This window comes from Balaenoptera ricei, chromosome 16 (genome assembly GCF_028023285.1).
Source record: "Balaenoptera ricei isolate mBalRic1 chromosome 16, mBalRic1.hap2, whole genome shotgun sequence".
Lineage (NCBI taxonomy): Eukaryota > Metazoa > Chordata > Mammalia > Artiodactyla > Balaenopteridae > Balaenoptera > Balaenoptera ricei.
This window is the reverse complement of record NC_082654.1, coordinates 31,396,400-31,423,460: the sequence shown is the minus strand read 5'-3', so window position 1 is coordinate 31,423,460 and position 27,061 is coordinate 31,396,400. Positions and strand designations below refer to the sequence as shown.

General features: G+C 52.7%; 1 protein-coding gene across 3 annotated transcripts in view; it reads right to left on the bottom strand.

Moving 5' to 3' along the window:
* SLIT1 (slit guidance ligand 1) overlaps positions 1 to 27,061 on the bottom strand; it is a 148,738-nt gene that overhangs the window by 31,515 nt on the left and 90,162 nt on the right. For all 3 annotated transcript variants that reach the window (XM_059900988.1, XM_059900989.1, XM_059900990.1), the window contains exons 4-20: positions 25,571 to 25,642; positions 24,059 to 24,130; positions 23,370 to 23,441; positions 22,657 to 22,820; positions 20,141 to 20,288; positions 19,464 to 19,535; positions 18,876 to 18,947; positions 16,522 to 16,593; positions 15,656 to 15,799; positions 8,954 to 9,117; positions 8,249 to 8,272; positions 7,974 to 8,118; positions 7,282 to 7,356; positions 6,983 to 7,126; positions 4,249 to 4,392; positions 3,791 to 3,957; positions 1,290 to 1,422 (exon numbers count right to left, since the gene is read on the bottom strand). In XM_059900988.1, coding sequence (XP_059756971.1) covers positions 1,290 to 1,422; positions 3,791 to 3,957; positions 4,249 to 4,392; positions 6,983 to 7,126; positions 7,282 to 7,356; positions 7,974 to 8,118; positions 8,249 to 8,272; positions 8,954 to 9,117; positions 15,656 to 15,799; positions 16,522 to 16,593; positions 18,876 to 18,947; positions 19,464 to 19,535; positions 20,141 to 20,288; positions 22,657 to 22,820; positions 23,370 to 23,441; positions 24,059 to 24,130; positions 25,571 to 25,642 — 1,884 coding nt within the window. The remainder of the gene's footprint in view (positions 1 to 1,289; positions 1,423 to 3,790; positions 3,958 to 4,248; positions 4,393 to 6,982; positions 7,127 to 7,281; positions 7,357 to 7,973; positions 8,119 to 8,248; positions 8,273 to 8,953; positions 9,118 to 15,655; positions 15,800 to 16,521; positions 16,594 to 18,875; positions 18,948 to 19,463; positions 19,536 to 20,140; positions 20,289 to 22,656; positions 22,821 to 23,369; positions 23,442 to 24,058; positions 24,131 to 25,570; positions 25,643 to 27,061) is intronic.

The window sequence follows — 27,061 nt, the reverse complement described above, 5'->3', positions numbered from 1 at the left end:
GGGATTCGAAATGCTGCGACCTGCCCTCCGTCCCCCATGGCCACCAGCCATCCTTACTAAGCTGATGGGAGCACCGGGAGCTGCAGCCCCACCGAAGGCAGCCTTCAGGATGCCTTGTCCAACCCCCAAAGGTCCACAGAGCACAAATCAGGGCTTTACTCCCTCGACCCATCACCCTGCATCCTACAGAATGACTCCCGGCCCATCTCCTTCGATCCTCTCAGCCTTCCTTGTCAACAAACCCAGTAGCCCCATTTTACAGCTGAGAAAACTGAGGCTTAAAGTCTCTGAACTTCAGCATCCTCAGTCAAGGGAGCCAGGCTGTCCTGCCTGTCCCATTATTCCCAGGGTTGCTAGGAGGCACCAAGGAGAGAACGGAACATATGAGGTTTACAGAAAACTGGGCGGGGGATGCAGCAGGAGAGTCACAGGACAAGGACTGCAGTGGTTGGTGTGCTTGTGAAGAAATACCAGCCTTGCAGGTAATGAAAGAAATACAAATGAAAACCTCACGTGCTCCCCTCAGGGAAAAGAAAAGCTCGGCTATGGAGGCCTGAAGGGACTAATCCCAGGGGCAGGAAGAGTCAGGGCCTGACCCAGGCCTTCCCTTTGGAGGGGTCTGTCAAAGGAGCCTGCTCTCCATCCGCTGTCTGCCATACACATTTATACCCACGTCCCCACATGGGCTCAGATACCAAATCCAAATCAACAAAGAGTTAGCACCACAACAGCCAGTGTTGATGGGGCATGGGAGGGGGAGGGGGAGCAAGAAGGCTCTTTCCACACACGGCGGGCGGGAGTGCAGAGGAGACAGCTTTTCTGGAAGGTCATCAAGAGTCCCAACAATGCATCGCTCTCCAACTAGCAGTTTCACTGAAGGCATGCTCACCTCAGTGTTATTTATGAGAGTAAACAAATTGGAAGCTTAAATACCAACAAAGGGGGATTTGTTATATAGATCACAGTAGACTCGCGTGATGGAATATTAAGTGGACAATAAAAATAACTTTTGTGAGCGTTCTCCTGAGGGCAATGCTCATGAGATGATGTGAAGTGGGACAATCAATGTAATTTCTTACTTTAAAGGCAGAGCTTAGTTTAAGGGGATGAAGCACTCGCCACGGGGCACCCCTGCCGTCAGGTGACTGCAGAGCAGGGGGGCGGCCACAGAGAAGCTCAAACCTCCTTGGACCCAGTGTCTCCTGCAAAGCCCTAACTCCAAGCGCCTAGTCAGCTAACACCTGCTTTTGGTCGCCCTCTCTCCCTGCCACCAGGCAGGGGTTACTCACAGCTCTGTGGCATTCTTGGGGATGCCCTTGGGCAAGGCCTGCAGGTGCTTGTTGCTGCATCGGACCACGGTGTCCAGGCAGGCGCACTCCTGGGGGCACTGCGGGCGGGGCAGGCAGCCCCCCTCCTCCTGGCCTGGGGAGGAAGGCGTGAAGCCACGTCAGCGAGGGGACAGGCCCCCTCAGGGCCTCCTGCAGCCAGGGCCCAGCTCCAGGGCACCTGCGGACAGTGGCCCCGCGCTGACACCACCTTGTGCGCCAGTAAGTCTCCTCTCAGCTGCACCCTTCCCCCACCAGGGGCAAAGCCCCTTGGACCTGTTTTGAGCTTAAAATAGGTCTTGGGTCCATCTCTTCCACCTCAGCTCTGAGGCGGACCCAGGCACTGCAGAGAAGGAGGATGGCAGCCACACCATTTCTTGAGCACCTACTATGTGCCGGGCACTGTATCGAACGTAATCTCCTTAACGTATGTAAAGGGAGCTGCCATTGCCCCTAGAATGTGAGCATCACGGGGACAGAGACCTGCGCCCCCTTCTCTGTTCACTGAAGGAGCCCAACACGGAGAGCAGGGCCTGGCACACAGCAGCCTCCAAATTAGGTCAGTTGAATGAAGGAATGAAGGAACTTCTATCTTCCTGAGATCTGGAGCGGTTAAACAGCTTGCTCGGGTCAGAAGGCTGATCAGAGGCAATTCAGGGTCTGTACCCAGGTCTGGCTGGCACACAGTCTGAGCCCCTTCTGTCCCACCATCTTTCACAGATTCAGTAAATAGTACTGAGCGCCCTCGGTGTGCCTTCCTTCCTTCTGATTGGGTGTAGGAGGGACAATAAGGACACCACCATCGCAGTTGCTAGGAAGCAGGTGCCAGGGACTGTCGGTTATGGAAGGCGTCTGTGTGGAGGTGCCACGTGATAAGGATGAACTCACTGAATCCTCACAACATCCCTCTGTGGATGTGTTACTATCAGACCATTTTAGAGAAAAGGAAACTACGGACAGAGTGATTAAGTAACTTGCCCAAGGTCCATCAGCCTGGAAGAGGTCCCACAGCCTGGAATCCAAGCCAGCTGCCTCCAGAACCTGCCCTCTTGACCACTACGTCCTACTGCCTCTCGGCAGCAACGCCTCAAAAATATTCCCATCCTTTCACTCCTAGGAAGTTATTCTAAGGGGAAAAACTGAGTATATGTACAGAGAGTTATCTATCAGGATGTTCCTGGCAGCACGAGGCATAACAGCAGAAGTTTGGAAGCACGTAAATGCCATGCGATGCCTCCAGACAAGGGACTGTCATGTTGAGAAGGTACACGGGCAGTACTGCAAGACCCTACGTGTGTCATACATGTGCACACGAACACTCAGCAAAGATCCAGGGGGCCACACACGGAGTGCTGACAGGAGTCATCTGGGGTGGGGAAGTAGAAAGAGGGACTCATCAGTGATCTTTTTATTCTCCTTCTGGATTGTCCGTCATTTTTGGTTTTGTTTTTAAGGAAATAAAGATGCCTCACTTTGTAACAAGAAAAATAAAAAGAAACTGTTTCTTGGAAAGAAATAATGCTTTCAAAAAAATACTTGATGGCATCAGAAAATGTCCAAAATACATAGTTCAGGTTTTTTTTTTTTTTTAAAAAAGAAACGATGATATAAAATATATATGTGAGAAGTATGGAGTTTTGTTTTGTTTATTTTAAAAGTTAGAAGCCAAACTGCTCTTAGAGAATCCATTGATTTTGTTTAGAAAAATACCCTGTCATTCTTGGCGTGAAAGCTGAAGCTCCCCACGCAGCACCCCCCTCACTGGCCTGGATGGGCCAGCCTGAGAGCTGAACTGCCCCCTGGAAGCAGACTGCAGAGAGGACAGGAGGGGCTGAAGAAGGGGGGACCAGGACTGGGCAAGACGCAACCTTGTTCTGTCACCTTCGGTAAAAATCTGCTTCCCACAGCTGCCTGTGTGCATGATGCTCTGGGGGCCGGGGTGGAGAATGGAGGGACGGGCTGGATTCTGCATGGGTAGGGAAAGAAGGAAGTGGCCACAGGAGAGAGATGGAGGATTCAGGGGAAAGAGGACATTGGCACAAGAAGTGACCCGCGTGTGGAGGAACGGGTGCCCCCTTGACAGTGTCCCGTTGCACATTACAGACAGGCTGAATCCACTGTCCAGAGTGCTTAGGAATAACCAGGAGGTAGGTCTCTGGGTTAAACGTACCTACATAAAGAAATTACACTAAAATGTTAACTATGATTTTCTCTGAGTGATGGGCTAATAGGTAATGTTTATTCCCGTCTTTTATCCGTATTTTCCCATTTTTTAAACAATAAGCACATTATTGCTCTTATAATCGCACGAAGACCCCACCAGGCAGAGGCAGGCACAGGACTGAGTAGGTCTCCCTGCTCCTCGCGCCTCCCCCTCCACAGAGCCTCCCCGCCCCAGGGGACCCCTCCTCTCTGGGGCATGACCACTCCCCATCCCCCTGCCACCCAGGGGGCCCACGAGTTACCTTCCTCACACCTGAAGTCGGGGACAGCCACGTCCTGCAGGGGAATCTGCCGCAAGAAATCCGGGTTCTGGCATCGCGGGTTCCCCGTCACGATCTTCCTCTTGCGCAGCCAGTCGCCCAGCCAAGCCAGCTGGCAGTTGCAGTTGAAAGGGTTGGCCAGAAGGTTCCTGGAAGAGGCAGGTGGTATGACCACGAAGACAACCACCAGACTCAGTTGTCCCAGCAAAGCCGGCTCCTGCTCGCCACGTGCTGGCCACACAGCCACCCAACACTCCCAGACAACCAACCCGCCAAGAGGCAACATTCTAACGTGCAAGGACCCAAACACCCTGAGTCTTTTTAAAGAGACCACCGGAGAAGGCCGTGTCCTGAGGTGGTGGATGGGCAGGGCTCCGGGGCTTAGTTCGGACGGCTGGTGCCCAAGCTCCAGGCCCGCCTGCCCTCTTTGGCGCACTTACAGCGTGGAGAGGGCCTGGAGGGTGTCGAAGGCTCCAGGGGAGATGGTGGCGATCTGGTTGTCATAGAGCGAGAGGAGACGGACGCTGCGCAGACCCGTGAAGCTGTCATTGTGGATGCAGCTGATGCGGTTGTTCCTCAGCATCCTGGGGGCCGGGAGAGGAGGGGAGAGCCCGTGCCGTGCCCTGCGGCCACCTGCCTGCCCTGTGCTTTGGCCGCCAGCGGCCAGTTCACAAGTTCTCCTCTGGGGGCACTGAGCCACAGAGAGGGGAGCCACAGCACAGGACTCTACACCCCTGGGCTCCCCTCCAGGCCTTGCCTGCCTCTGAATTGACCGCCTCTCCATCCTGCCCACACGGCCCCCATGCCGACGACCATCACCCTCACCCCCTGGATGCCCAGAGCCTCCCCAACCTCGGGCCACACTCCATATCAACACCTGAGACTTTCCTAAAACTTAAATCCGGCCGTGTCGCTCTCCAGCCTAAAGCCCATAGCAACCTCTAAACTGTCCACAGAATCATGTTTAAACTCTTGACTGTGACATGTGAGCGCCTGCCCAACCCAGCCCCAGAGCAGCACCTGTCCGCCTCCCCAGGGATGGACACACCCTCCACTCCTCTGTCCTTCAGGCCTGCTGCCCAGGCCTGCATCCCCACACCTTTCCCGGGCTGGATCTCCTTCTAGAATGACCTTCCTTCCTCATTTATAGCTGCAAAAGTCTCTATTCATCCTCAAACATCTGGCTCAATTCCCTTCCCCAAGCAAAAACAAAAACGAAGCCTGACACAGAATAGGCAATTCACAAAAGAAATTAAAATGGTTTAAATTAAAATGAGTGAACTAGGTGAGGGAGATTAAAAGGTACAAACTTCCGTTACAGGATAAATGAGTCACAGCATGAGATGCACAGAAATAAATAAACAAATAGCTTATGAACATTCACTGAAAAATGTTCAAATCAAGGACGTTTAAGTGATAGTGAATCTTTGCCTGCCAAATTACAAAATAATTAAAAATAAAATAATAATAGTAAAGCCCAGGGTTGGCAGGAGGGTGGGAGGACGGGCACTTTCATGCACAGCTGGCAGGAAAACGACTTGGGACCTGCCCGAGGTGCTCCTGGTGAGATGTGCCAAAATCCCTAAAAGGGCCCTTTGTGCTTTTACCCTGCAGGTCTACCTTTAGGGATTTATCTTTAAGGTAATAACCCCAGATGAGCACAGAATTTCACAACAAAGATATTAATCACAGCATTGCTTGTAATAAAATTAGAAACAGCCTAAATCTTCAATAATTATATAATATATAATCATTCAAAATGATTTGTAAAAGAAATCATAAGGATACGTAAAGACACATTCTGTTTAAGGAAAAAACAGATTACTAAATAAAATGTATTCTAGGATTCCATTAAAATATATCTGTGTGTTTGCATGCATGTATGTGGGTATACATGTGTATGTGTACACAGGTGTGTGTGTGTGTGTGTAACTGGAAGGATAGTTGTCTATATCAACAATTAACTGTGGTCAGTGGAGGGGTTACAGGCATTCCTTTTCCTGTGCCCTCACCATCCTTCACATGCTCCTGCAGGCTCTGTCCCAGCACCAGCCCTTCCTCTCTCCTCTGTCCACTGCAAGTCTTCCTCAGAAAGAACCCAAGTGACTGGTCGAATAGCCCATGGCACCCTCTTTCAAGGAATACTAGGCAAGTATAAAAAAGAATGAGGCAGCCCTCTATGAAGAACCTGCCACACTATCTTTACAAGTGAAAAAAAGCAAGCTGCAAAACACAGTGCATAATAAATCCCCTTGTGTAAAACAGACAAACAAAAATCCACAGGGAATGCCTCCATGCATTCATTTACCTTACACAAATGCCATGATACGTGCTCAGAAAATAAATCTATAGCCTTACTGTGGGCTGGGATTTAAATCCAGGCTGGTGGCTTCTAGAGGTGAGGTCCACAGTGTAGCCATTAGCCACATGTGGCTGTTTATATTTAAATTAATTAAAATGAATTGAAATTCAAAAGTCAGTGCCTCCGTAGCACTGGCCACATTTCAAGTGCTCCATAGCCGCACGTGGCTACCAGATTGGTCAGTGCGGATGTGGGATGTTTCTGTCCCTGTGGCGAGTCTGACGGGACAGCACTGTCTATCGGACGCTCTAAAGGTCTACAAGATCATCTGAAGAGCTAGTGCTGCCTGGACAGAGAGAGGGGCTCCCTTCAGCCTTCACAGAGGGGTGGATGACCCCAGGATCCCACTCAGTCCTGACGTCTGGAGAGCTCTGCCTGGGCTCTGAGTCTTCGGGTCTCAGAATCCCAGGGATGGTGGGAATCCCTCCTCCCCCGCCTATACCCACTTGAGTCACCTCTGTGAGGTCCCTGCCACTGTAGCGCCAGCCACTTCTGAACTGAAAACACGTGCTGTGCTCTTGCAGCCTGACCACGGGGCGATGAGAGGGGACCTCCGGAAGGGCCCACCTCCCCATCCCTTCACCCGCCATCGACCCCCCACCCTGGGGAAGCAGAAGGCAGCCCTCGTCACAGTGACCAACATCTGATGACTTGGCGCGCTGCAGCCAGGGTCCTCAGCCGCGGCCCCCTCAACCCCTGCAAGCTGGGGCCAGGCAAGGAGACCCCCACCCTCGCTCTTCCCTTCCCTTTAACGCAGACGCCCACGCTCTGGCTTGGCTTCTGCCCACCCCGCTCCCCGGCCACACACTCACAGCGTCCTCAGGCCGTCCAGGCCCCGGAACATGCCGCTCCGGATGGACTCCAGCTGGTTGGCGGTCAGGTGCAGCTCGCTCACTGAGGCTGCGCCCTCGAAGGCCCCGTCTTCAATCTCCGACACCTTGTTGTTGCTCAGATTGCTGCGAGAGGATTATGGAGTTCAGGACCCTTTTCCTGCACCCAGCTCCCATGCACGAGAGCCCTGCCCCCAACAGGAGCTACACCCCACCCAGAATTTCCCCTCCGCATCCTGACCGGCGTCCTGACTGCACCTTCCTGCCAATGGGTAACTCACATTTTCTTCAGATGGGTGAGTTTTTTAAACATCCCGGTGGCCTCCAGGATGGAAATCTCATTGTTGTTTAATCGTCTGTAAGAAGCAAGGAAGGGAACTTATACATCCATAAATGACAGACATCAAAGTATCTTCCAAACTGAGACTATCTGGGACTCAAACAAAGGGGACTCCCAGAAGAATTTCTCTGGTGAGATGAATTGATCCTATTTCAGAAAAGGCTGGACCAAGAGCTGGGGAGTGAATGGGGATATTTTTAACATGAAAAATGCCATGAAATTTACATACATAAATGACAGGCATGTGTAGGTATCCGTGCACATGCATATATATACGTGCACAAATTTATATTTTTAGAGAAAGAAAAAAATAAAAGAATGGCTTAGGCTACAACTTTAGCTGATGGAATCAGGTCCCCACAAAGAAAGCAAAAGCATGATTGAGAGAAGCCCCCCTGGTTCAGGCTGGTGACCTGCCCTGTGGGCCAGAGACTGCCTCAGCAGGGTGTGTGGGACTGGGAGTGAGAAGCAGAGGGGCCACTTCCTGCTGGAGCCAGCAGCTGGCATGCTCCCGGGGTGCAGTCTCCAGTGGTCCCCAAATAGAGCTGCAACAGAGGAAAACCCGGAGGAGGGCCGGGAGGGTCAGTGGGAGCTGGGGGCAGGTGAGGGTGCGGAGCGGCTGGGGGCTCTCACAGCTCGGCCGTGGCCTGGGGGATGCGCTCAGGGATCTTGGTGAGCTTCAGGCTGGAGCACTCCACCATGCTGGCCTCGCAGCGGCACTTGTGGGGACAGACCACGTCGCTATTGCATTCGCTGTTCAGCTGGTAATCCTCCGTGCCTGTGGTGAGAGGGCGGGGGCCAGGGGCGGAGGGTTTCCAAGCAGCCCTGCCCAGCCCAGAGTCTCCCGGGCCCCCCTGGCCTCCCACTGCCACCGTCCCACCCAGGCCGGCCTTGGTCCCCCCTCTTACCTGGAATGAAGTACTGCTCTTTGGCTGGGGAGAGAAGCAGAAACACTACAATGCTGGGATTGTCCAGGACATGCAGGGAACAGCCCAGGCCCCACCCTGCTGCCCAGCGGAAGCCACCCCAGGAACCAGGCTCGGGTCACAAACCAAGGCCCCAGCGCCCACCCACCCAGCCCCTGTGTGAATGTCTTGCTGCGAACACAGATATTCCTTGCCCAGGCTGATGCAGGGGACAGCACCACACCCAAGTAAACCTCTTCCAGTGAGCACCAAAACCACGGGAACGTTCACATGCAACGGCACAGGTGAGGATGGACCAGGATCCGGGCTCAGAAGCCGACCCACACTGTCCCCAGCCACTTGCCGTTTCTGCTGCCCCAGAGCCTGGAGGAGGCAACCATCTCTCTGAGGAGGGTTCCCAGGCCTCCTGAGTGTCTTAAAAAGCTTGAAAGAGGACTGTCCTGGGAGGAGAGGGACCTGGGTCCTTGCCTGTCCTCTCCGGGGTATCTTCAGCAAGCTCTACCACCTTCCCAGGCCTCAGTAAAACAAGGGGTGGGAAATTGTAGATCAAAGTCTACACTGTGGGCCCGCACCCTCCAGCGTGGGTCCAGAGTGGTCCAGGGCACCCTTGTTGGGACCATCCAGGAACATCACAGGGTCCCTGAGCAGACTGAAGGCGGGCGGGTGGGCGGGCAGGCGGGCAGCTACCTGAGCACCGGAACTTCCTGCTCTTGATCTGCCCGATGCGCTTGTTGGCGAGGCGCTGGGGGCTGGCGCAGCGGGCCCCGCTGGTCTCGATGGGGTTGGTGCGCAGGAAGTCCGCCAGCCACTTGAGGTTACAGTCGCAGATGAAAGGGTTCTGGGCCAGATGCCTGTCCAAAGGGGGCGGATGGGAGATCAGAGACAAAGCTGCACAGTTGTGCTGACCGCCACCTGGACGGGGCCTCACTGCTTGCTCATGGCCAGAGCCCGCCTGGCCCTGGGGAGAAATGCACCACCTGGGGACAGCACCTGGGGGTGCCCACCACCTGTGGAGAAGTCTTACCAGAGCCTCGCAGTGGGGATGGAACTCCACAGCCTGGAGCTTCCAGCTGTCCCTTCAAGACTCACTCTGTCCCGTCTCCTTCTACTCACCTGTCCCTCCCTCTGCCCTGTGACAAACAGGAGTGGAGGCAGGAGCAACCTAGAGACCGGCCAGGGCACCTCTGTCCTTCCAAGGGCGAGGTGATGGAATGGACATTAGAACCCAAGACCTCAGCATCCAGCGGCCTTTGGATCCCACCGGTGCCATGAGTCCTGGACTGTCCCCTCCCTGTGGCTTTGGGTGGCAGCAGCCTCTTTCCCACAGCCTCTGTCAAGAAGGGGCTGGGGCCAGGGTGGCAAGGCTGGGCCTGCAGCTGGGGTAGGAGGTCTCAAAGTGCCTGCTGCGGCCCCTAAGCTTTCCATGGAATCTCCGTTCCTACCCCAGGCCATAGGGGCTGCCCCCTCTTGACCATTTTACAGGCCGTCTCTTGACACAGCGAAACTCAGAAAGCATTACTGAGTAGCTACTTATTGGGGAACCACTCATATCCTCTTGCTGGCTCCCCGTGTTACCCGTAGGATAAATGTGGGGCGGGGGCAGCTGACAGGTGATACTAGCTGAGGGAACCCGGGTCACTGTAAGTGACCACAGGGGTGTCTTTCCCATTGGCCCTGACCGCCCTGCAGGCTCAGACCAGCCACATCTGAACCACCCAGCAGCCGGCTTGCCCACCTGTGTCTGGGCCAACGCGGCACTGCGTGCCCTGCTTTCTACACCGAGACAGCCCGGGAAAAGGATCCAGCACCTGTCCTGGCTACTGTTCCCAAGAGCCAATGCTTCTGCATGGGGCCAGCTCAGAGGACTCGCCATGCCGTGGCTACTCTTCCTTCATCTAATGCCATTAATTCAAGTCATCTACATATTGGCCTCAGCCCAGGCTCTTGCTAGGGCCACACAGCTCTCTCCAAGCAGAGGCACGAGCCCTTGCTCAGAGTCTGCGCTCAGCTCAGCTCAGACCTTGGCCACTCTCTCTCCATCCATCCCCTCCTGGGCTCCGCCCTCTGGCCACTGGTCAGTATGCTTGGTGACAGCTTTCCCTGCCCAGCTGTCCTTGCCACTCCCCTTTGCAGCACCTGCCCCACTTTCCTGCCTGAGTCCTGGCTCCTCTCAGCTCCACCAGGTGGGCCAGGCCCCTCCCACCCCTTCTGCATCCCGTTGGATGGTTTGTTTCCCCGACTTAAACTGCCAGTTTGCACAGCGAAGATGTGTGTGCTGACTCCCCAGGGTAGAGTTCGTAGCTAATCTAAAGTACACCAGGATTCAGGGATTGCTCTGGGATCCTTCCACCCGCCCCATCCACATCTGTTCGTGCCTTAGTACACAGCCTCTGCCTCAACGAATTGCTTCCCTCTATCACAATCTTGGCAGAAAACTCTGCTTAAAATCAACTCAATTATGTTGTTCAGGCACGTATTAAAATGTCCAAGGGGTGCAGAGTAGAATACATCCTTTTTAAGAACAGGCTATTTTTGTCAAAAGCAACCTACAAAACTTGAGTCACCCACCGAGGCAAGTGGCTTCTGTATAAACTTAAGTATCTGCCATAAAGTAGAATTTTTAGAAGGTGTAAAGAGCAGGGAACTGGGGAGAGAAAATGCTCAGGAGGAAGAAAAAAATCTGTTTGGGAAAAGATAATCATGTTAAAGGCACACCCAGAAATAGGCTGCACATGTGGCCAGACAATTATCTCCATGGACATTTCTGACAGTGGAAGGTAGAAGGGGAGACCGATTCCCAGTCTCTTTCTTGGATTAAGCATTAAGAAGTCACAACTAAAAATCTTTTGGGCAGATACTCAACATCACTAGTCAAATTAAACCCACAACGAGCTACCACTTCAAACCCACTAGGATGGCTATAATCATAAAGAAAATCGATACCAAGTGTGGGCAAGGATGTAGAGAAACTGGAACCTTCATAACATTGCTGGTGGGAATGTAAAATGTATAGCCACTTTGGAAAACAGTGGCAGTTTCTTAAAAGGTTAAACATCAATTTCCCATGTGACCCAGAAATTCCAAGAGAAATGAAACCCTTTGTCCTCACAAAGATGTGTAAGAAAATGTTCACAACAGCATTATTCATAATGGTCCCAAAGTGGGAATGATCCAAATGTCCAACAGTGAGGAAGGATAAACAAAATGTGCATACAATGGAAAATTATTTGGCAATAAAAAGGAACAAATACTGTTATTGGGTTGGCCAAAAAGTGCCTTCGGTTTTTAAGTAAAAATAAAAGACACATTTTTCATTTTCACCAAGAACTTTATTAAACAATGTATTCACCCTTTTGTTCCACTACCTTCTGCCATTTTTCAGGCAACTTCATAATTCCATCTTCCCAAAACTTTTTATCTTTTTGAGCAAGAAACTGTTACAGGTGCTTTTTACCATCTTCCAGGGAATTGAAATCTTTTCCATTAAGAGAATTTTGTAAAGACTGAAATAAATGGAAATCCGAAGGCGGATGAATCAGAACTTCCCAGCCAAGCTGTAACAGTTTTTGCCTGGTCATCAAAGAAACATGCGTTCTTGTGTTATCCTGATGGAAGATTATGCGTTTTCTGTTGACTAATTCTGGATGCTTTTTGTCAAGTGCTGCTTTCAGTTGGTCTAATTGGGAGCAGTACTTGTTGGAATTAATCGTTTGGTTTTCCGGAAGGAGCTCATAATAGAGGACTCCCTTCCAATCCCACCTTATACACAACATCACCTTCTTTGGATGAAGACCGGCCTTTGGTGTGGTAGGTGGTGGTTCATTTCACTTGCCCCACGATCTCTTCTGTTCCACATTGTTGTACAGTATCCACTTTTCATTGCCCGTCACAATTTGTTTTAAAAACGGAACGTTTTCATTACGTTTCAGTAGAGAATCGCATGCGGAAATATGGTCAAGAAAGTTTTTTTCGTTTAACTTACGTGGAACCCAAACATCAAAGCAATTCATATAACCAAGCTGGTGCAAATGATTTTCAGTGCTTGATTTGGATATTTTGAGTATGTCGGTTATCTTCCTCACGGTATAACGTTGATTGTTCTCAATTATTGTTTCAATTTGATGGCTATAAACTTCAACTGGTCTACCAAACCGTGGAGCATCGTCCAGCAAGAAATCTCCAGCACAAAACTCCACAAATCACTTTTGACACGTTCGATCAGTCACAGCACCTTCTCCATACACTGCACAAATCTTTTTGTGCGTTTCAGTTGCTTTTTTACTTTCTTGAAATAATGAAGCATAGTATGCCAAAAATGTTGCTTTTGTTCTTCCATCTTCAATATTGAAATGGCTACACAAAAATTCACCAATTTTGATAAGTTTTTTAAAAAATGCACGCTGATATGACAGCTGTCACAATACAGTCTAACAAAATTGTTTTGAATGAAGTTAAAGACAACTAAGCACTACTAGAGCCATCTTACGGAAAAAAACAAAAGAACCTGTTGGTCAACCCAATACATACTTGCAATGTGAAGGAATCTCAAAAACATTATGCTAAGCAAAAGAAGTCAGTCACAAAAGATATATCACATAAGTCCATTTTTATGAAATATCTAGAAAAGGCAAATCTATAGAGACAGAAATTAGATTAGTGCTTGCCTGGGGTTGGGCTGGAAATAGGAATTGATTGCAAATGGGCACAAGGGATTTGGGGGGATAATGGAAAATGTTCTAAAATTGAATTGTAGTGATAGTTGAACAACTGTAAATTTACTAAAAATCATTGAATTGTACACTCAGAACAGGTGAATTTTACGGTATGTAAGTTATACCTCATTCAGGCTTTAAAAAAATTCTTTTTTAATCTCTTGGGGCAAGTAAAACTACAAAATCAATACTGTGACACATGGCACTCAGCCACAGATCTTGGAGCTATAAACAAATCAAGCAAGATTTTGTAAGTTTAAATCCGCTCGGTTCTGACATAAGACTCGGCCAAGGGTTTAACTGTCTGAGGCTATAATAACAATATCGGATTGTACCTTGGATTTGCATTTTTTAAAATTCTTGTTCTGAATTGTACTTCAGTTGTCAATATATAATAGTTGTTCACGAAGTTCAGTTTTGCTTTACAGCCTTAACAATGAGGTCTATTCTTAGGGTAAAAGCACAATTCAGGGGCAAGTTAACTAATTTCTCAGTGCCAGTGAAGAGATGCCTGAGACCAAATCCCTGCTCTACTAGATGTTATGTGACCTAGGGTGAGTCTGCCTCTGCCTCAGTTTCCTTATAAGTAAGGCAAGGATGATAGAACCTTCATTCATAGGTCATTGTAAGTATTAAGTAAGATAATACGCGCAAAGAACAGTGTCCTGGCCTTCAGTAATAAACAGCGGTGACTATCGTTATTATCAGTATTGCTACTATTACCATCTCTCCTATGGGAAACCTTCCTGTTCTAACACTCTGCTCCAGCTTTGTGCCCTACTATTGCCTTGGTGGAAGTGGCCAAGATCTCAGGGATGGTACCTAGGAGGATAGAAGCACTCCTGAAATCCAGCCAGGTAAGTGGACACAGGCAGAGGCCGCCCCTGGTGAGCACAATCCATTTGATGTTCTAGCTCCCCTTCCACCTTGAAAGCGAGACATCTCCTCACATGAGACACTCAGCCCCATTCTCCATCCCCAAGGCATTCCTGCGTGTGTGTCCCCGGCCCTGAAATCTCCTTAGTGCATTTCTCTCAGATGTTCTGCCAGCTCCGTAAAATAATCCACCTTGCCAATGTCTCCCTGTGACCTCTCATTTCACATACTTGGCAAGATTTCCCCGTGGTGCTCCCTCCCCCTCTCCCTGGCTATAAGTAAATTAATTAGCAGGAGTGGGCTGCCGGCGGGTATGTGGGCTCTAATGAGTTTGTCTTCATGGCTGACATCCCTGCTGACGTGCAGGGTCCCAAGGGAGCAGGAGCTGTGCCTTCTACTCGATCTGTTTCACACTCATCCCAGCACTCGTGCAGATCTTAGCTGACGGAGAGCACTGCCCAGCGGGCAAACAGTGGCAGGGATGGCAACGACAACAATGGCCACAGTAATATTAATAATAAATGCCCATCAGGCACGCATCACAGGACCCACGGGTCAGCACGCTGAGTCAAACTGCAGGCTCAGAACTAAAGATGTGGAATGTAGTGCCTGAGTTTAACCAAATAGTAGGAGAGAAGTTTCCCTATACAGAAGCATTCCAGCTAAAAAATAAGGACTCCTTTAAAGCATAACTGCAACAGCATTATCAAATGAAGAAGGAATGTTAGAATTCACATATCACCATTTCAGGATCCCTAATGAACAAGTGGGTCTAGGCACTGAAATCAATGACTGTGTTTATTACAAAAAGAAAAAAAAAAAACAGATATCGTGAGCCTCCTGTTGAAAGTACACAATACTATGAAGTCATCTTGCCAGAAAAAGAAAAAATACCTGAACCTGACCCAAGCTCCTAGATGAAATTTTCTATCTGCAGGACCTAGAGAGAACAGAGGAACGTGTGAAACTACACCACAGGGGATGCAATAAGCACATCCAGACTGTGGGGAGCTCTATGGATCCAATAAAGCAGTGTCTTCAACAAATAACGTGCAAGGAAAAAGGAAATGGAGACCACACCTATAGATTAAAAACAACTTAAGTAACACATCAACCAGTATCCACCAATTGTACTGCATAGGCATTTATTTATTTATTTGTTTATCTACCTATCTATTTATTTATTTATTTATTTATGAGGAAGGGGATTTTAAAATGCTCTTTATTTTAAAAAAATTTTTAATGTACAGAAATCTCTTGCATTCCTATACACTAACGACGAAAAGTCTGAAAGAGAAATTAAGGAAACAATCCCATTTACCATTGCAACAGAAAGAATAAAATACCTAGGAATAAACCTTCCTAGAATTGTTGCTCTTTTAATTTTTAATTTATAATCAGCATTGCTGCCACTGTATTTCATTTAAGACATTATCAACTGCAAGATGCACTATTATTTTATGTACTATCAAGAAAGAACAAAACACTGCCAATTAAACATGCCATCAATTGTAACATGCATCCCAGTTCCACATTCCTATGAAGATGATATCCACATTTTATGAATGAGTAAACTGAGCCCCAGAGAAGCTAATTAACTTGCCCAGGGCCACACAGCCAGTAAGGAGCATAGCTGGAATCTGAACCCAGGATTGTCTAACTCAGAATCTGTCCTCTACCAGAGGCCATACCCGGTGAGCCAAAGGCACAGGCCAAGACCGCTGCCTGTACCTGGAGGCTGTTACCTCCCCTAGGTCCACCTGCTGGGGTGGGGGGAGAGGGAGGGCAAGAGGGCACTCACAAGGTCTGGATGGCCCGCAGGGAGGTGAAGGTGCCCTTGGCGAGACTCTGGATCTTGTTGTCATACAGGGAGAGCAGTGAGAGGTTCTGCAGGTCCTGGAAGGTGTTGGGCCGGATGCAGTTGATCTTGTTGGCATTCAGGAGCCTGTGGGCAGAGCCAGGGCCAGGTGGTGAGGGGAGAGGCACAGAATTGGACTCATCATGTCCTAGGCACCTTCCTAGGCACCAAGCATGCGTTATGTCAGGGAGGAGTCCACGGAAGCAGGTGCAGGGGATCTGGCCCTCTGTGTGTCCACTCCACGCAGAGGAGCTCCGGCTGCCTTCTCTGTGCACAGGGACCATTTAGTCCCCCACGTTTCTCTCTTTCAAGGCACTGCTAGAGGTGCCCAGTGGGATTCTGGGACAGCAGAGAGCACAGTGGCCAAGTCACCTCCCAAAGGCATTTGGGGGTATCCTTCTCCCCTTCTGCTGGGTTTCCCAGGAGCTGAGAGGGAGCATTTGGCTTCTGTGCTTCTTGGGTTCTGGGAGAGAATCCTTGCCCTAACACTCAGGGCTCAAGGAGGCTGACCTGGGCCTGGGTGTCCTCCTTCAGAAGACGACTCTGCCCCCAACCACACCGAGCTCAGCAGGAACACAGCTCGCATCTCAGGAGCCTCTCAGCTCAGGCATCCTGCAATCAGCTCTGCATCCACCTCTCCTTCCCTCTCTGGCCTCTGCAGAGCCCCCTAGACTCTCACAGCCTTGCCAGGCCTGCCATCCCCCAAGGTCCTTGCCTCCCACACCCCAAAGAGGCCGAAAGAGAGGCCGGAGGAATACTGCACCCCCTCCATGGGTCCCACCCAAGGTCACTCGCATTTGGGTCCTTACAGGAGCTGTAGGGTGAACAGGCCTCCAAACACTCCCCGGGGGAGGTCTGTGATCTTGTTCCCATAGAGGACCCTGGAGAGAAGGCAGCAGAAAGGAGAGTTAGAGGACAGCCCGGCAGGCCGGGGCACAGCTCTGCAAATCCTGCCCACACAATGGTACCACCCCTATGCCTTTCACACGCCAGGTCCCAGCAGTGTAGGCTTGTTATAACAGTGGCCAGCAGATGGCAGTAAAGTGCGACAGGAAGGGGTGGCTGGTCCCTAGTCTGCACAAAGGTACCCTATGGGCTAGAGGCAGCATGATGCCCATCACCGCGGGAGCACCCCTCCCTCACTCTCTGCCCTCACACACGGATCCCACAGAAGCCTGCGAGGGCCCCTTCCGGGGAACCTCATGGGAAATTAACCTGGTTGGGGATCCAAAGGGAGACTGTTCAAAGAGAAGAAAATCCCAAGGGCAGGAAAAATTAACATATTTTCAGGGAATTACAAGCAAAAACTGGAATGCCAGACGGCCCGTGCGGTATGAGCTCCAGCACGTCAAGCGAGTCTTTCCAGCACAGACAAAACACCAGAAGGAAACAGACCAAAGTGTTAGCTGTGCTGAGATCTGGTGGCAGGATTGCGAGTGGGTTGTTTTATGCTTTAGAATTTTCAAAGTTTTCTACATGGAGCATGAATTCCATATATAATCAGAAAAAATGCAAAGGTTCAAGAAAGACAGGCAGGCAGAAATGGGTTCAGACAGATGGTGAAAGCATCATGGGGGCCTGGGGAGGGGGGTGTATTACGTTCCAATCTCACAAGCGGCCCCCCCAGCCACCCCCGGAAACATTCCGAGTAAAAACAGAGTGTGCCATCTCTGAGATCGTTCTTGGAGGACGGCGTAGCAGGAGCTAAGTAGGATCCAGGTTGGCCCATGTGGAGAGCTCCAGTGTGGCTTGAGTGGAGGAAAAAAATGGGACAGTAGCTTGGATTTTACCCAGCCAGCACCAGGAAGCCTCTGAGACATCATCAGACTCCCACTGGAAAGATCCCACCATCTGCTGTGTGGAGTAATGCAGGGGGCAGGAATTGAGGCAGGGGGACCAGGTCAGGGCCTGACAAGGTGGATACTGTCAATGTGCACTTTTTGCATGACCTCAGCATGAAAGTTCCTATATGGTGAGGGGGCGGCTGCGACCAGATACCCATGAGCAACTGGAACCCACTTAGATGGGCTACTGTCATGTTCCAACTTAGGAGGAGATTCACTCACTTTTCAGAGGAAGACCCTGCATTTTGGCAGCCACCTTCAAGATCTGATCGCTCAGCCAAGGACAGTGACCCATCACCAGGCTGTCGTGTACAGCTGTGTAGGTTGCACACTGCACAGTTTTAGGGGTGCCATTCCCAATGGCCCCAGGCACTACCTTGGACTCTATTCCAAGAGAAGAGGGTGCACACGGAAGACACTGAGCTAACAGCCTCTGCACTGCCCCAGGGGGAGTTCTATTCTGTTCCACTTCCTAGGCCCCGAATCAACGCCGAGCCCATGTCCAGTGCTGCCAAGGGACAGGTGAAAATACTCATTCCTAAGACAAATGAATGGCCCCCATCAACAGGGAGCTAGCCTGACTATAGGACACCCTGAGTTCACTCTCTATGGAGACAAAGTACCATGGGACCTCAGAGAGTGAGGGGCTTAGTGGCCCTGGGAGCGCAAGCAAGGGTTCTTGGAAAAAGAGATGAAGTAACATTTCCGAGATTAATTTTCAATGCCGCACAACGTTTTGTAGATTGATGGATCCCCAACAAACTGTTGAGGGAAGGGAAATACTGGACAGGGTGGGGGGAGCAGGGTAGGCAGGAAACAGTCTTCACAATCACTCATTACAACTTGAGATCAGAGCACGTTTGGGACGAAAGATATAAGCTGTGGCAGATTTCACAACTGGAGCTGGTGGTTGCCGCCATTATAGGACCCAGGCAAGGCTTAGGAGAACGGAGTGCTGGGCTTCTGTGGGGAGGCGGGGCCAACATGAAGGCTGGGCTGAGTCAGATGACTGCCACAGAGAAGGCTGGGAAAATCCCCACCGCAGAAGGGAGAGCATCACAGTTGCCAGGGGCAACAGCTCTGCCTAGCTTTTCCATGCACTCAGCCCTTGACTCCCTCCTCCCCCTCCCAGCTGCAGAGGGTCCACAAAGAGGAAGGGAAAGCTGGGTACAGGCACCCTGGTCACTGCAGCCAGAGGGAGACCCACTGAGGCTGTGCTCCTTCTCTAGCGCCCACCAGAGGGGCCCTGAGCCCTGGGCCCTGCCGGCCTCCTTGGGGGACACCCTGGACCACTACAGAGCCTTGGCACTGCTACTCACAGCGAGTTCAGGGACCGGAGGCCCTGGAAGGCGTCGGGCGCGATCTCCGAGATCTGGTTGTTGCTCAAGTCTCTGCAAGGTGAGCAGAGGAGAGACGGCGGCTGAATCCCTCAGTGGCCACCAAGCCCTGCCTGTCCCCCCTACCTCCCAGATACCACAGGAGGGCAAAGGTTTCTTTGAAATTAGGAAAGAGAAGGGTCAGTTCCCCTATCCACCCGAAAAACCCACGACTGGCCATTATTTCCCTGTGCAATCCAAGGGTCATGCACGGGCGGGTACCCCAGCTTTCCCCTACACACACCCCTCACAGCCTCAACTGCTCCTATGGGTGCTCAAGCTGAAATGGTCAGCTCTGGTCACGTGCCAGACTCGGACTCAGCATCCTATTTAGGCCGCATGACAGCCCTTCGAGGAGGTCACACCACCGCCATCCCCATGTCACAGATGAGCCTGGTACGAAGGCCAGATGATGGCTTTGCCGAGGGCTCAGCCACGGCAGGCAGAGTCAGGACCTGCCCCGGGGCTGTGGCCTGCCTGCTCCAGGCTCAGCCCCATGCTGACCCCCAGGAAACAGCAGGAGGCACTCACATCCTCCGAAGCTTTCTGTAGGGAGAGAAGGCTCCAGGGGGGATGGACTTGATCCCATTGAGCTCCAGGCGGCTGCAGAGAGAGAACACAGAGGAAGGACAAGGGCAGGTCACCCCACTCCTGCCGTTGCCCAAACCAGACCCTTTGCCTGCCAGCCCCTGCTCCCACCCTCCATCTGGAGTAGGGGGGCTGGCACAGGCAGAGAAAACGGACAGGTTTTCGAGCTCCATTATCCCAGGCTGCCATGGCTGAAAGGGGCTCACGAATGATGCTAGTACTAAGAAACCAATTCTTTTTTTTTTTTTTCTGGCCGCACCGCGGGGCTTGCAGGATCTTAGCTCCCCGACCAGGGATCGAACCCGTGCCCCCTGCAGTGGAAGCGAGGAGTCTTAACCACTGGGAACCGCCAGGGAAGTCCCTAAGAAACCAATTCTAGCAGACTCACCCAGCTGGGCTGGACAGATGGACCACAGAGGGATACCCCTCTCCAACCCTCCAGAGTTGCCAGCCTTGGGCAGACAACTCGGCCCAGCTGAGGCAAAGCATGTCTTCTCCGTTTGCACTGAAGGGCCTCAGGGCAAGCCTTGGGGTAGCGCCTGCACTGGCTCTTCACTGGATCACCACAGCCTGGCCTGGCCTGAGGGGTGCATCCCAGCGCCTGCCCTGCCTGTACTTACATCTCCGTCATGGTCTCGGGCAGGTTGGCGGGGATGGCGGTGAGGCCTTTGCCACGACAATCCACAATGCCATTGCTACAGGTGCACATGGCTGGGCAGGAGCCGGAGGAGAGGGTGCAGGAGGGCACGTGCCCCGCCTCCCCCTGGCCTGTGGAAACAGTGGGCTGTGACCTCAGGGGGCCCTGGGTCAGGACCTCCCTTCCTAGATACGGACTGATGGATGGGGACAAGGTGTTTCTCTAGATGAGGATGAACCAGAGGAGATCACCAAGGACCATGATGTAACTCTGCGGGTGCCTGATACATAGCAGGTACTTGTTTGCTGAACTTGAATCTGAACATAACTGTGCTGCATGAGCATGTGATTTGCACGCTCAGAAATCCTACCCTCAGTTCTGAGGCTCCAGGTTCTAGTCCAAGTCACTCAACACTTCTGGCCTGAGTATGACAAGGACCATGTTAATTGAGCACTTACTCTGTGCCACATGCCATAATAAGTGTTGTACATGCAGTATCTCGTTGAATCCTACTGCAAAGAGCATGAAATCATTGTGGCCACTTCACAGGTGAGAAAACTGAGTCCTCAACATTAATTAATTAGCACATGGAATTCACACATCCTCAACATTAATTAATTAGCACATGGAATTCACACAGCTAATAGGTGGTGAGATCAGGGTGAAGCCCAGTGTCTGATGTAAGGACCCACACTTTTTAAAACCGAGGTATCATCGGTTATGCCAAGTGCACCATCGTAAGTGTATAGCTGGCTGAATTTCCACATGTGGGTACCGCCACAGAACCACCCCCTCGACATGGAATATTTCCATCACCCAAGAAGCTTCCCTCATGCTCCTTCCCTGAGCTAGCCGCTATTCTGAGATCTATCATCAAAGATTTGCTCTGCTTGTTTGTGGACTTCACATAAAGGAAACCATACAGAAGGCTCTCTTGCATCTGGCTTCTTTCACTCAACATAAAATCTCCGAGATTTGCCCATGTTGTTGTGTAGTTTGTTCGTTTCTATTGCTGACTCATAGTCTATTGTATGGATATGCCATCATTGGCTAATCCAATCTCCTGTTGGTGGACATCTGGGCAATCTCCAAGTCTGGGATATTATGAAAAACGCTGCTTGGATGTTCCTGGACGTGTGCTTGGCAGAACATGTGCGCATACCTAGCAGTGGAGCTGCAGAATCACGTCTCACACACACCGCAGCCCTGAGCACAGCGGTGTTCGAGCGCAGTCTCGGGGGCTGCCGGTGCTGAGGAGGAGGGAACAGCCACCCCACCCCACCCCCGAGCCTCATCCTGAGGGGAGGAGGCCGAGCTCTGTGTGGCTGGCGGGCTCAGATCCACCGGCTTGGGAAGAACGGGTAGCCCCTAATCCTCTGTCACGGATCTGTGAGCCGGTCATTCACTCAGCAAACATTCCTTGAGCATCTATCTCTCTGTGTCAAGTGTGAGCAAAGTACTAAGAAATGGCCAGAGAACACAGCACAGGTACCCATGCTTTCATGGACTTTGCAATCAGTCTATGCGGGACTCCCTCTGGGGCCAGGGGAGGCTCCCTGGGCCCTGCAGGTTGAGGAGGAGGAGGGGGCAGCAAGGCGGGGAGGAAGTAACCAGCAGGGACACAGCCTGCCAGGAGGCCAGGGTGGGAGGCACCCGCTCCCGGGAGGGGCAGAGGCAGGCACGACTGAGACGCAACAGTGAGGAAGCCACCAGGCAGAGGAGGCAGAGGTGACCTCGTCCAGCCTCGCAGAGCTGGAGGGCGGTTTGGACTCTCCTAGGAGCACTGGAAGGCCAGGTAAGGACAAAGCTACAGTGACCAGCCCGAAGCTGTGGGTCTCTTTAGGTCTTTCTGGCTGCAGTATGGAGATTGGAGGGGCCAGAAAGGAAGTGGGGTGGCCAGGCAGGAGGCTCTCACAGGACCCCAGGTGGAAGATGGAGGTACGGACTCTGGAGTCCATTTCACTTCGAACCAAGGCTAGACGGCCCAATTTAATGACTTTTCAAGATAGCAGGGGTGAGACAATGGGGATGGGAGAGGTGGTAACAGGAGGGGGCAAGGAGTGGGTGGAGTGAGGGGTGGGAGGTGAGGGGCGGGAGCACCGGGTAGAAGCAAAGAAGCAAAAGGGAGACATTGGGTAGAAGGGATGGGACAGAAGGGGACAATGGGTAGGGGACAGGAAAGAAGTTATGGGTAGGAGACAGGAGGGGAAATGCCGTGGAGGCAAGAGGTGATGTGGAGACACAGGTGATGGGTGAGACCACGGATGGGGAAGGAGGAGGAGAATAGTGAGGACAGGACACAATGAGTAGGGACAGGAGAGAGCACGGGTGAGGGCAGGAGATGCTGAGATGTCCTCATCCCATCCGTGGATGAGGACAGGAGGTCACGGGTGGGCCAGATGTTAATGCGTGGTGACAGGAGGTTAGTGGGAGGGAACGGGAGGTGGGGCAGGGGGCAGGCGAAGGGCAGCCGGGAGCCCCAGCAGGGCCTGCACCCACCTGAGCAGCTGAACTCACTCTTCTGGACCTCGGCCACGTTGAGGCCACGCAGGCTGGCAGGGCCCGAGCACTGCGTGAAGAGCCCGATGGTTGGCCGCTGCCTCAGCCACTGGGAGAGCCAGGCCAGGTGGCAGTCGCAGAACAGGTGGTTGGAGTGCAGGCGGCTGCGGGGGGAGGGAGGGGTCAGGGTGGCTCACGACCCACCTGGGACCCCAGCCCCTGGCCGCACAGCAGGAGCCCCTTCGCCCACAGGGCAGGGGGCCGAGCCCCTGGCGCTCCACTCAGTCCGGGCACGGCCTACACGCAGTCAGCTGCGCGGCTCAGCCCCAACTTGGGGATTACCTGCAGCAGCGGGAAACTTCCCAGCAGCTGCCCCTTCCCTCCCAGCGGGCTCGGCGGGTGAGAGGGGGCACCCCTTTGGCTGGAGTGTGCCCAATGAAGATGCACCTCACCAAGCTCACGTAGACCCACTGCCCAAATCACTTAACTCATCTTCAAACACAAAAACAAATCATTTGTTGTCCCAGGAAAACATCAACTATAAATGACATTCAACGTCCTTCCGTTGTAGATCACCTCCCCCTCCCCCAACTCCACTCAGCCCCCGCCCTGAGGTGGCCTCCGGGGGTGCAGAGGAGGCCGAGCTCCTTCCCCTCCGCCCCGGCACCTCCCCTGCCCGGCACTGTGCTCTCGGCCGGCCCGGGCTGACTCACAAGGTCCGCAGCCTGGGCATGTGGTTGAAGCTGGACACGGGGATGGTGGTGATGCTGTTGTTATTCAGGGTCCTGAACGAGGGAAGCCAGAGTCACTGAGCGCCCGCCCAGCCGCAAGCTGCGCGGGAAGGAGGGGCACAGCTTCTCCCTCACACTGCGGCTCGAGTCCACCCTCGAGGTGACCAGCCCTGGGCTGGACCCGGGGGCTACGCCGGAGAGCCACCCTCGGGGAAAGCCCTGAGCTGTGATGAAGACGCAGCTGCACCACAGACCCCCCAGGCTGGTAGGACAGGGGAGGGGGGGTCCATAGAAGGTGAGGATGGGTGCAGGCTCGGGCTGGCCTGGAAGAAAGCGTGGGGTTTGGACAGACGGAGGGAGAAAGGCGAGGCACTGCAGTCTTGTGTGTTAGAAACTCCAGAGAGACACGGCCACTCGCCCTGGGCTTCATCACGAGCAGTTTAAGCCTGGGTCACACTGCCACAGGCATGACCCCAGGAGTACACGTCCTTCCGTCCTTAGCGACAAGTCTAGGAGAGCAGAGAGCACGGCCTCTGCCCTGGGCCTGGCACCCACCTCCCAGGCCTCCCGCCTCCTGTGGGGCTTCCCAGCCCAAACGCCAGCTGCCTGGGCCTCAGCGCCCGTGATGGCCAGCTCTCCTGCCTCCGTTTCCCTTCCTATGTTTTACTTACAGCACTTCCAGCCCCCGCAGAGCCCGGAAAGCTCCTTCCTCAATGCAGCTGATCTGGTTCTTGTCCAGCTGTCTGTGAAGCAAAGGAAAGTTACAGAGAGGATGGCACGTTGCCTACAGCGGGGATGTCCAGACATTTTGATCAACCACTCCATTAGTTTAAAAACAAAGAAGCCCTGACCCCAATCATTTGTCCAGTACATATGTGTTGATCCAAATAGTAAATGTTAATAAAAGCTTAAATCCTTTCCTATTTTTAGTTAAAACAGTAAGTATAAATAAGTTATATTATACTCCTCTCCCCAACCTTGCATATTTCCTGGGGAGCAGGCAACACCCCCACTTTGGAGACCACCTAGAGGGTGCTTGCTGGTGGCCGTAAAATCAGAGTCTGTCACAGGAGCGATGGCAGCCACAGCCGGCAAACAGATTTCAGCCTGAGTGCCAAGTGAGACCGACTCACAGTGGCTACCTGGACCGCTGCTTCCAGAATAAACTGAAGCTGTGATTGGGCGCCTTGGGAAAGAATGCGGTGATCAATTACCAATGTCTGCTACAGGCACGAGGGTCAGGGAGTGACAAGCATGCCAGGCACTTGCCATCACTATGGCAGTCAGACCTGGGGTGGGGTGGGGCGTAAGCCTGGACCAGAATAAATCTGAGTAATAGAAATAAACCATTATATTTAAAGAGCATTCGGCTTCCCTGGTGGCGCAGTGGTTAAGAGTCCGCCTGCCAATGCAGGGGACACGGGTTCGAGCCCTGGTCTGGGAAGATCCCACATGCGGCGGAGCAACGAAGCCCGTGCGCCACGACTACTGAGCCTGCGCTCTAGAGCCCGTGAGCCACAACTACTGAGCCCGCGTGCCACAACTACTGAAGCCTGTGCGCCTAGAGCCTGTGTTCCGCAACAAGAGAAGCCACCGCAGCGAGAGGCCCGCGCACCGCAACGAAGAGTAGCCCCTGCTCACCGCAACTAGAGAAAAGCCCGCGCGCAGTAACGAAGACCCAACGCAGCCAAAAATAAAATAAAATAAATAAATTTTTAAAAATAGCATTCAACAAAGTGTATTTATTTCCACATCTCATTTAAGCCTCAGCGCAAGCTTGTGAGATAAATATGATGTCCCCGTTTGGCAAAACAATATATAGAGGCTCAGTGAAGTTAACTGACTTGCAGCAGCTTATACGATATGGACCTGCAAGAAAACATTCAGACCCAGCTCTCCCCACCCACTGGAGGGCAAGGGTACAGAGACTGTCCATTGCAATGGAACAAGAACATCACCCAACACCCCACAGTTCATGACACTCCCTTCAACCTGGCCCCCAAAGGATGCCTGTTTCCTCCAGCCCCAGACTGTTCCAGAAGACCATGCTGGCACGAGCCATCTCAGAGCCCAGACCAGTTCCTTGGCTGCCTGGACCACAGGGCTTGGGGAGACCCATAAGGGTGCTGACAGGGGTGGCCCGACAGTCCCCAAGCCCCTCTCCCTCCCAGGCCCATACTCACAAATTTTTGAGATCTGTGGCTCCACGAAAAGCCTTTCTGGGGATGGCTTGGATGGTGTTCTCACTCAGGTCCCTGCGAGGACAAAGCCAGAGGGAGAACACTGTCAGAAAAGGTTTCTCCAGAGTGCCCTGATGAGTCAGGGAGGTCAAGCAGGCCAGACAATGCCCAGACCAGACACAGCTGTATCCCAGCACCTGGGACAGTGCTTGGCATGCAAAGATCACTGGGTAAACATTTGTCGAATGAATGAATGAGTGAATAAAGGAGCTGGAACTCGGTCCCCAGCCACCTCCCCTTCTCTGGGCAGAGGGGTTGCAGCTGGAGGGTGCAGCCTGGGGCAGCAGGGATCAGCTCTGCCAGCCCCCAAGCCTGCCCACCAGACCCACCGGGGTCAGCTCAGCCCCCAAGGCATCGTCCAGGGCTGCAAAGGAGCAAGCAAAGAAGGAGCTTCTCGACGGGGCCCACAGCTGCCCTGAGACCTATGGCGAGTCTACCTACCGTTCCTGATCTGTTTTACTGATCAGGAATGGAGGCTTCAGAAGAAGGCACAGCTGGACCCCAGATAACCCAGCCAGTAGGCGGCCCACCCAGGTTGTGAACTCCAGGCTGGGTCTGACTGCAGATCCCATGGTCTCGGGGACTGCAGGGAGCAGGGCTGCCACCGAGCCTGGATCCACACGGGGGACTGAGCACGCTGGCCTAGGGGCTGCCGTGCTGCATCCCTGCCCTGGGGCTTGGAGGGCAGGGACCTCGGAGGACTCCATCACCTCCCCATTATTAACGTCCTGAAGTGAGGGAGGAGGCGTTGCAGGGACTCAGCAACTCAGCTTCTGCTCCCCAGCAGGATTGGGCCTCAGGCACCTGTCCAGCTGCCTCTCCTCCCTCCCTCAATCCTCACTGCGGACTTTTACAAACGCCCCTTTGCTTCCCACCGTGCTGATAACAACCGCCCCCCAACGCCTGCACCCAACGCCTGCACCGTCCAGCACGTCACAAGCGCGCCTGAGCCTCGCACTAACCGTGGGACAAATACTGTTGCCGTCTCCCTTTCACAAAGGACGAGAGGGAGGCTCAGAGAAGTTCCACGGCTTTTCTGAGGGAACACTGGCGGGTGGCGGCTCCAGAATCTGAAACTGGCAGTCAGGTTCCAGAGCCTCCCCTCACACAGCAGCCCTGGGAGGAACTGCGACCTCAGACGGCCAGGGCTGCCTGTCCCCACGTGGGACGGGCAGTTCTGCAGACCCCGGACCCTCCTCCTGGGCCAGGCCCATGGGGCTTTGACCATCTCCATCTTTTCAATTCAACCATTCACCACACAGGCTTCAGGGTTCACCTCAAACCTGAGAACACAGCCCACAGGGCCACTCAGCGCACTGTCCCCTGAGCTGCGGGAACCGCTCCCCTCTGCCTGGGTTTTTCTGCTGAGACAACAAAACAGAAGCACTGCAGCAGAGAGCATGGGGCCCTGACCTCAGAAAGGCAGGTTCGAAT